Raw genomic sequence first — 8,713 nt, 5'->3', positions numbered from 1 at the left:
ATTCATTTTTTATATTTACTTTCTTAATCATCAATCTAAACATTTATTTTCAAAAATAAATCTTTTGAATGACTTAAAAGAGTAATATTAAATGAATTTTATATTTTCATCATTATTTTTTTCTATTTTTGACATAATAATACGTTTTAAATGTAAAAATGTAATTTATATAAAATGTATCTTTTATAAGACAATTATAAAATATAAATTTATTTAATATTTAATTTTTCATTAATTCAAAATTTTAATTTTAATTTTATTTTTGAATTTCTTTATAAAGTAAACATTAAATGAATTTTCTATTTTCATGATTAATATTTTTCTATTTTACTATAAGAATATTACTTTAAACTTATAAAATAGTATTTTATATGAAATATATATATTCTATAAGACAATTACAAATTATGAAATTCATTTAATATTTACTTTTCAGTTATTCAAAAAATTATTGAATTTCTTAAAAGCTAAATATTAAATGAATTTTATTTTTTCATAATTAATAATTTTCTATTTTCTATCATAATAAATTTTATCTTTTGTTTATTTATTTTTACTTTAAAAGTACTAAAATTTACTTTTGCATTAATCCGTGCAGGCAATAAGTTGGTAACCAAATTCACCCCTGAACTTTACGATCTTACTTAGACTTATTAGTAAATATGTTAAACTTTTAACATATCTGAATTTGCTCGGGACGCAATATTGCTTCACATCTACTTCACTCGAAAAGCTTTCATTGCATACCCTAGCATCGATACCAGAAAAAAAAAACTTTCTGTCAGATCATGAGAAAAAAAAATACTTGAAATATATTGTGATACAGTGAGGTAATTAATATGTTTGACTAATTTTGATAATTTGTTCGTAATTTTACACCAATTTGGTCAATCAACCAGGAAAATGGTGCCAATCAAAATAAAAACAAATACAATATTAGTCGTCTATGGTAATATATACTATATATATCGAATGATGATTCTATAAGAAAAGTATCATTAAATATATAATTATTTTTATTTGCATTATTTTATACATTGATTTAAATACTAAATTAAAAAAGTCACCCTCAATATATAATAGCTTCTAGCGGCGGCAAATGATAGTTCTATAAGAACGAAAGGATATTAGAAAAAGTAAATTAAATATGTAATTTCATTTAACATTGTATAAGTTCATATCATTTAGTTTAAATATTCGATAATTCACTGCATAATTTCATACCAGCATTAGACACCTCGTAGGAAAAAGACATCGATGATAATTTGCTCTCAAAATTGATCACTTGTTGCCTTATAAAAGCATCAAATAATAATGACTTAATAACTAATCAGTTAAATATTACAACTCTTAAAAGGCAGTTGCTATATCTATTCCCTTGCTTATTCACTCTCTTTTTCAATTTTTTTTTTAAAAACACACTCTTAGATTTACTTAGAAAAGGGAAATGAAAAAATAAAAAAGGAGAATAGATATAACAAATACACTCTTAAATAACTAAGCAAAATCTGAGGCACAAGTTGGCCCAAGTATAAAGTAGTCCAGACCCCTTGTTTTAGGTCCATGAAAAAAATGTTACTTAGTAAAGGTATTTATATAAATTTTAGGGTTTGTCTAACTAACACAAAGTAAAAAAATGGGATTAAACAACCTTATGATGAATATAATTTAAATAGTTGACTTATTTTGAATTCTATCATTAATGTATTGATTATTATATTTAATGCATTATCCTTAATTTCTCTCTTATTCGTGTAAAACTAAAATTTTATATTTGTCTGGTTCTACTTAAAAGATTTTTTTACACCCTTTAAAATTTAATTTAGTTAATCTTATTAAATTATTTATTTATTTATATTATCATTCTAAAATTATCTTTTTCTTATTTCTTTATTTATTTAATTATTTTTCGTTAATGTTTAAATAGAGAATAATTAACTAAAAGTAAATAGGAAAAAATAATTAATTCATCTAGACATTAAAAAATGATCTTATAAAAAGGGACAAATAAAGTTTTTAAAATGATCTTATAAATAGGGACAAAAGGATTAATATATAAAATATATAAAATGTCATATAATCCTTTTTTTTTAATTTTACAACTAAAGTATAATATTTTAAATCTTTTTCCAACATTTTTTTATAATTGTTTGAAATTGTTGGTATAAATAAGAAAGGCTAAACTATATTTGAAAAACTATATTTCTATAATTTTAAAACCTCAAGGACTGTAATATTCTCTCCAATCGATCTTAATAATCAATTTGATGGTTTTTTTTAATATAATAAATATTTTTAATAATCAATGTTCTTTTACTTTAATTTTTTATTAAAATAATTATTTTGTAAGTATACACTATTTGATAAATTGGATGAAATAATATAAATAGTTATAGAAATATAGTTTTCCAATTTCTATTGTAATATTTGACAATTATAGAAATATTTTTTTTAAATACTTAAATTATAATTATAGTTTATTGGGCATATTTTTTAAGATATTTTTCATTTTTAATTTTATATGCAAAATGACAATGAAATATTAAATGAAAAAAAAACTAAAATGAATATACAAAATCATAAACTAACAAAAGGTTTTCGAAAATCTTGTAAACTAAAATTGTTCGATCCTGTAGAATCCCAAAGAATAACTGAGAATTAAAATAATTAAAAATTAAAAATACTTTTTTTAAATAATTAGAAAAAATTCGTAGAACGTAGAAAATATTTTTTTAACCAAGTCTTATGCTTTGTTTAAAAATGTATTATACTTTTTATATATATATATATATATATATATATATATATATATATATATTGAAAAAAGACTTAAAAGTGTTATGCTTATAAGTTATATAATAAATTAAGTAAAAATAACAAAGACTTATATATGATATGTGCTATATTTATTATATAATATAAATTTTTAGTTTTACACACAAATTAGATGAGAGAGAAATTAAGAGATCGGGTATTGTATTAAATGTGATAGTCAACGTATTAAAGATGGAGTTGTTTAACCTTTTTTATTTGGGGTCAATTAGACAAATCTTAATTTTTGTGATTGACTGAGAATTTTTTAAATTATCAATTTTAGTGGATCTTATATTTAAATTAGGAGAGATCATCATTAAATGATATATAAGACCCATCAAAATTAATAATTTTCAATCACATGAGAGTGTTAAAAATTGTTTAAAAAAAATGTTAGAGTGAGCATGCTAGCGTGCAACAATTAACAAAGGTATGATTTTTGTTTGATAAATGGAATTTGAACTTGCTTGATGAAAAATATCACTTTTTTCCGTTGCAAGACCCCTAATTTATCGGTTACTCACACTTAAAAATTAATTAGTTATCAATTCAAATTAAATAGTTTAATTATTAATATATTAATTTTCACCAAGTTTAGCTCATAGAATTTTTTTTATTAGTGTTAAAAAAAAAGAAATATTGTTATTAGTTTAAAAAGACCTCAAAGTTTGCTTTATGCTTAAAATTTATGTTGGGTCATCCTTGGTTAGGCAATGCATCATAGGTGGTGAGAATTATTATCCTTACAATATAGGCGGTGCAACAACTTGATTTAATAATCTATCTGACAGTGTCTTCCTTAATTTCAAACATTTTCTTCATCTCCCAAATCGATCTTCGAAGGCTTTATAAAAATATCTACAAATTAATTTTGAATTGGGCAATAATTAATCTTCACTTTTTTCTTAGCCATCAATTCTCAAATTTTGTGAAATCAAATATCTATATGTTTGGATCCCCTATGAAAAAATGAATCGTTATTAATGCAATAACAAATTTGTTATCACAAAATATTTTCGTAGGATTATTTGCTTCTCATGCATCACTTCTAAAATTCTTCTCGATCATGTTGCTTGTGTAAAGCACTGGTTGTTTTTAATACTGTTAAGAGTGCAGCAATTTCCATTTGTGGTCTATTAGATGACTTTGGTTTGTCAAGAGCTGAACCAAGTTTTTAGTCATTTTCTTTTTAGTTGTCAAGAATCACCATCAACTTCTTTTTGGACTTTGAGGACCAATCCCACACGTATTTCTCATAAAATTTCACATCTCGATTAACAATCAACTTCTTTGTATCTGAATTGCAAAGTTTGTGCCTCTGAATCTATCTTGTAGCCAATAAGGATATGCATTTTTCTTCTTTGTTGTCTAGTTTCTTTCTAAGTTGTCTGGAACATGAGCATATGTTATGCATTCAAAACTCAAAGGTGTCAAATTGTTAGTCTCCTTTCACTCCAAGCTTGTTTAGGTGTGTTAGACACTTCCTTAAAATAACAACAGTAATGCCAACTATTTTGCCCAAAACTTTCTAGGAATTTGTTTGGACTTCGACGTACATATTATCATTTCCACGATTGTTCTTTTAGCAACCAGTTTGGTTGAGGTGTGTATCTATTGTTAGTTGATGCAGAATTCGATGGTGTACACATGATCAAGGATTAAGGTTAACTACAATAGTGCAAAGACCATAAAAAAAACGCGATATATTTTCTTTGTCATAAATCATACTATTATACTTGTGGGTGGATTTTTGAAATTGTAATTATCATGGTTTTAAAAATCAGACGGATGATTGTTTCAATAGGTTAGGTGGTCAAAAATCGATATAGTGATTGATCTAAACACTTTAAAAAATTAGAATATTTCAGAATCATGGTGAACCGATCGAATGTAGAGATCAAACAAATGAAGTATAGGAAACTGATCTTATTTTTTTATATATATTTTAATTTTTAATTTTTTAAATTTAATCTAAATATTCTTAAGATAAATTTTTTATATATATATTCTAATATTTGATATAGGTATCACTTATTTTATCAACTATTTTCTTATAAAATACATAATTTAGTCTTTTTTTATATATTTTTCTAGATCCCTATTTTATCAAATAAATTCCGTATCTTTCACATTAGCTTTATAGTAATCTTTAAATTTTTGAATTTCAAAAAAAAGATATTATAGTATGACAAATTGCAAAACAAAATATACAACTAAAAAGGTGAAAAAAAGATAAATTTAAATTTAAAATGTAATATATAATATCATGTAAGAAAGAGATAAACAAAAGATGTAATATTATATAAATTATTATACGTTGTCATTTCTCTTTGAAAAATATCATCACAATAACTTTTATAACCGAGTTGTGAAACATAAATAATTAAACTGTTTGAAAAATGTAACCACAATAATTTCTTAAAAGTAGGTCATGCGAAATTTAAATAACTAAACGTTCAAATAAAAATGTAACATTTAAAGTCTTCTTCTTCATGAAAGTGCTCACAATTATGTGATAGAGAGAAAAAGAGATGAACTAAATTAAAACAACATACTTGATAATAGTTTCATTTATCCAATAGCTAAAGTTATTCATCTATTGCTCATAGATAAAGAAAACTAACATTTTCGTTTCTATTGGAATCAACCCTGACAATTTAGTCCCCTGTAACCCGAAATAGACTATGCATATCCAATTGAACTACCAAAGAGGACAAGTATAAATAAAGAACACGACAGGGACAGTAACAAAATTTAGAATAGTTATTATATATATATACATTCCACTACTTGTTCAGTTTTTATACACAAAAAGTGAGCAACGATATAATATACTCGAGATATAATAGTTCTCCATGGTACATAACAAAGAAATTTTGTATCCAAATCAGTGCTCAACTATAGTCAGCCAAACGACTTCAAACAGTCTACTCCTCAGCTCCACCTATGTAGTTAAAGGCAGTCCAATTTGAATCCCAAAAAACATGTAAGTAAAAAGAATTAACAAATATTGTCACAGCTAAATTCTCCATTTTAAAAAATCTTACAGAGAATTAGCATATTAAAAGAACATAAACAAATCAAATTTCTTGTATTAGTTGTATAGTTGTATTCCTCTTATGCACCTGTATATAGCTAAAAAGGGGACAACAACCTAAGAGACAGATTACTAGCAGATGCTCGAACCAGTTGAAAATGAGGCAGATGATAGACTTATGCACGTCGCCTTCTCTAGTCATCCTTCCTTGCTTGCATGCCCTTTGAATCAGGGTTCAGATCATCATCCAAATTAAGAAATCGCGGTTCTTCCCCTCCACCATTATAATCCCCTGACTCCACTGTTTTTAAGAAATCTAATCCATAATCAAAACCTGAAGGTGTCTGCTCCATATGGGGCAAACTTCCCAACAACTTGGCATCTGGATTTTGCAACTGATAAATAAAGCTTGAAAGCGTATCATCCACCTGAGGATTACCATCTCCAGGAAAACCCATTTGTCCAAAATCCAAACTTTGCATCAACGCAGACTCATCAATTGGGTTATTATCTATAAGCCCCAAAAGTTCATCCACCTGAAATAACTCATCCGTGGAAAACCTGTTCAAGTAATTGTCACTAAAATCAAAGCCATCAATCCATGGCAAGTCCATCTGATCTTTGTTTACATCCTCTGCAACCTGCCCGGCATCATGTGTTCCTTCTGGTCTGACATCTAGAATTTTCCCAGCCCCGGGGACCATGTGATCCACAGCCTCATCCTTAGGCTCTTGCTTCATTCTGCTAGTTGGTGAGGCAGCTTCATAAGCCTTATGACAATCGTTAACCTTATCATTCACATTGACAAGTCGAGGATTCTCCTTAACATCCTCAGCTGCACAAACCTCCGATTGGTTGGATGTAGTAGTAGTGTCAGATGTTGCAGTTTCTGCCGAAGAACAAGAGGACGATGCGGCCATCGGAGATTCCTTCAACGATTCCTTAAAAGAAGCATAATCTGTGATGCCGGGAAAATTGAGGCGTGCACAAGGACCATACATAGCTCTAGCAGCTTCATCATAGGCAAGAGCAGCTTCCTGGGCAGAAGAGAAGGTACCCAACCAAAGCCTGCTTCCTCTATTGGGCTCCCTAATCTCACCAACCCATTTCCCCCATGTCCTCTGCCTAACTCCTCTGTAGTTACACTGAGAGTTTTGAGGTCCTCCCTTCCCTTTCATGCACCCTTTCTTCGAACCTTTAGCCGGTGCCTTTGGAGTTGTTCTACTATCATCTTTGCCAGAATAAAGGTGTTCGTTGTATTCCTTCCACTTTGCAATAGTCTCAGCCACGGATCTAGTCCCATACCCTCTGCTCCTACTTTTCCTCTTTCTAGAAGAATCCAATGGCTTAAGAGAAACTTGATCATAAGCACCCATGTCCACAAATCTGATACACAGACTTCGCAACACAGTACACCGCAAAACTCAATCACTGAATTCACAATCTGTTAGAGAAGAAGAAAAAAAAAAACAGAACTCTTCAGTAACCAAGAGAACAAAACAGAACACAAAGGTGGAAAAGTATAAAGAGGATTTCGCAACACGAACTTATCAGCCATAATAATAAATTCAATCAAGAAACGAATCTTCGTAAACCCCAAGTAATAGATAAAGCTAAACCCCAAGTAATAGAAATAAAAAACTTGCTCAGCAAGTTCGTTTTTTTCTGTCTATTTTTTTTAATAAAAAAAACCTATAAAAGCATGACACTGACTAATAAATAAACCAGAAGCAGAACCCTAAAAATTAAAAAAAAAAATAAAGAAAACCCTAAACAAAAATCGCACAAAGGAATTTGCAGAATGGAAATCCAGAAACAGTTATTAAGACATGAGAAAGAATCGGAAGAATGCTACTAACCTATGCGATAGTGACGCTGTTTAATTTGTGAGAGAACGCAGAGTTTTTGGGCTTATCACTTTTTTTCTCGCTAGTGTGTTCTGTTTGGAGTGAAGAGAGATTTTGGTTGATTAATAGTAATAGTAGAGTTCTTGTTCGTGAAGAGTTATGGCTATAGCGGATTCAGAAAAATCTCTGGGCTGGCACCTTGGAATATCTATTTATAGCCTTCTCTAGATATTTCTGATATTTTTTAATTGCACCCCAGAGAAATGGTGACGTGGCGATTTCTTAGTCGCGTTATCATGCGTCGGAGTCCCGAACCAGCTGGCACGTGGCGCTCGAACCTTCCCGAACCACTAAAACGCGCACGTCGTTTTTTTTATATTTCCGTTATGTACCTCTCTTTTTGCGTACATTCTCAATTATGCCATTGCTAAACCTTTTTATTTTATTGGATAAAGATAAATATCTTGTGATGTTAATCTTTGCTATGATTATTATTATATATTGAGCTTCGTCTATGTTACTGATGTCTGGAAAGTGGGCCTCGTTTAAACGAAACTGGGCCCGTAGCCCGATTATACGAGATCTGCTTGTTTACCTTTAAATTGGACTTGTAGCTTTCTATATAATAGATATAAATGACGCCAAAAATAACAAGTGAGTTTCGGTAAATTATAAAATTAACTAAAAGTCAACCAATTTTTTATAACTAAAAGTCAATTTTAGAAGAGATGGGGAGAAAGAAATTGATAGTTGAAAGCCACTTTAATTAATTTTTTTTATTGTTGGTTAAAATATTTATTTTAATACGTAAAATAAGATGAATTTCTCCTTCCATTCATTTAACATAAATGAGGTTTTCAATAAATAAGAAAATAGCGCTAAAAAAAACTAGAAGACAGTCAGTGATGCACGTGCAATAAAATAATAGGAATAAATAACCATACAAAATAAGCATTATTACTTCCTATGTTCAACTTTTTTTTTTTTTTTTTTATGTTGAAAGATTTTTAAATCT

The 8,713-nt window shown here is 28.3% G+C and overlaps 1 protein-coding gene across 3 annotated transcripts; it reads right to left on the bottom strand.

Moving 5' to 3' along the window:
• Positions 1-5,593: 5,593 nt before the first annotated feature.
• On the bottom strand, positions 5,594-7,890 carry DREB2A2 (dehydration-responsive element-binding protein 2A2). 3 transcript variants are annotated; one of them, XR_005888175.1, is made up of 3 exons: positions 7,711-7,890; positions 5,969-7,295; positions 5,630-5,758 (listed from the first exon to the last, which is right to left on the bottom strand). XR_005888175.1 is itself a non-coding variant. In NM_001254013.3 (2 exons), exon 2 carries the CDS (start codon positions 7,225-7,227, stop codon positions 6,046-6,048), a length of 1,182 nt encoding a protein of 393 aa, NP_001240942.3. In that variant the 5' UTR covers positions 7,228-7,295; positions 7,711-7,857; the 3' UTR covers positions 5,594-6,045. The 3 variants fall into 3 exon arrangements, 1 of the variants encoding a protein (NP_001240942.3); XR_005888174.1 differs by having other exon boundaries at positions 5,940-7,295; positions 7,711-7,889; NM_001254013.3 differs by having other exon boundaries at positions 5,594-7,295; positions 7,711-7,857.
• Positions 7,891-8,713: the final 823 nt, after the last annotated feature.

This window comes from Glycine max, chromosome 14 (genome assembly GCF_000004515.6).
Source record: "Glycine max cultivar Williams 82 chromosome 14, Glycine_max_v4.0, whole genome shotgun sequence".
NCBI lineage: Eukaryota > Viridiplantae > Streptophyta > Magnoliopsida > Fabales > Fabaceae > Glycine > Glycine max.
This window is presented reverse-complemented; position numbering and strand designations above follow the sequence as displayed.

Coding starts and splice junctions, on each gene's coding strand:
- DREB2A2 (NM_001254013.3), bottom strand. CDS start 7,227: ATGGGTGCTTATGATCAAGTTTCTCTTAAGCCATTGGATTCTTCTAGA.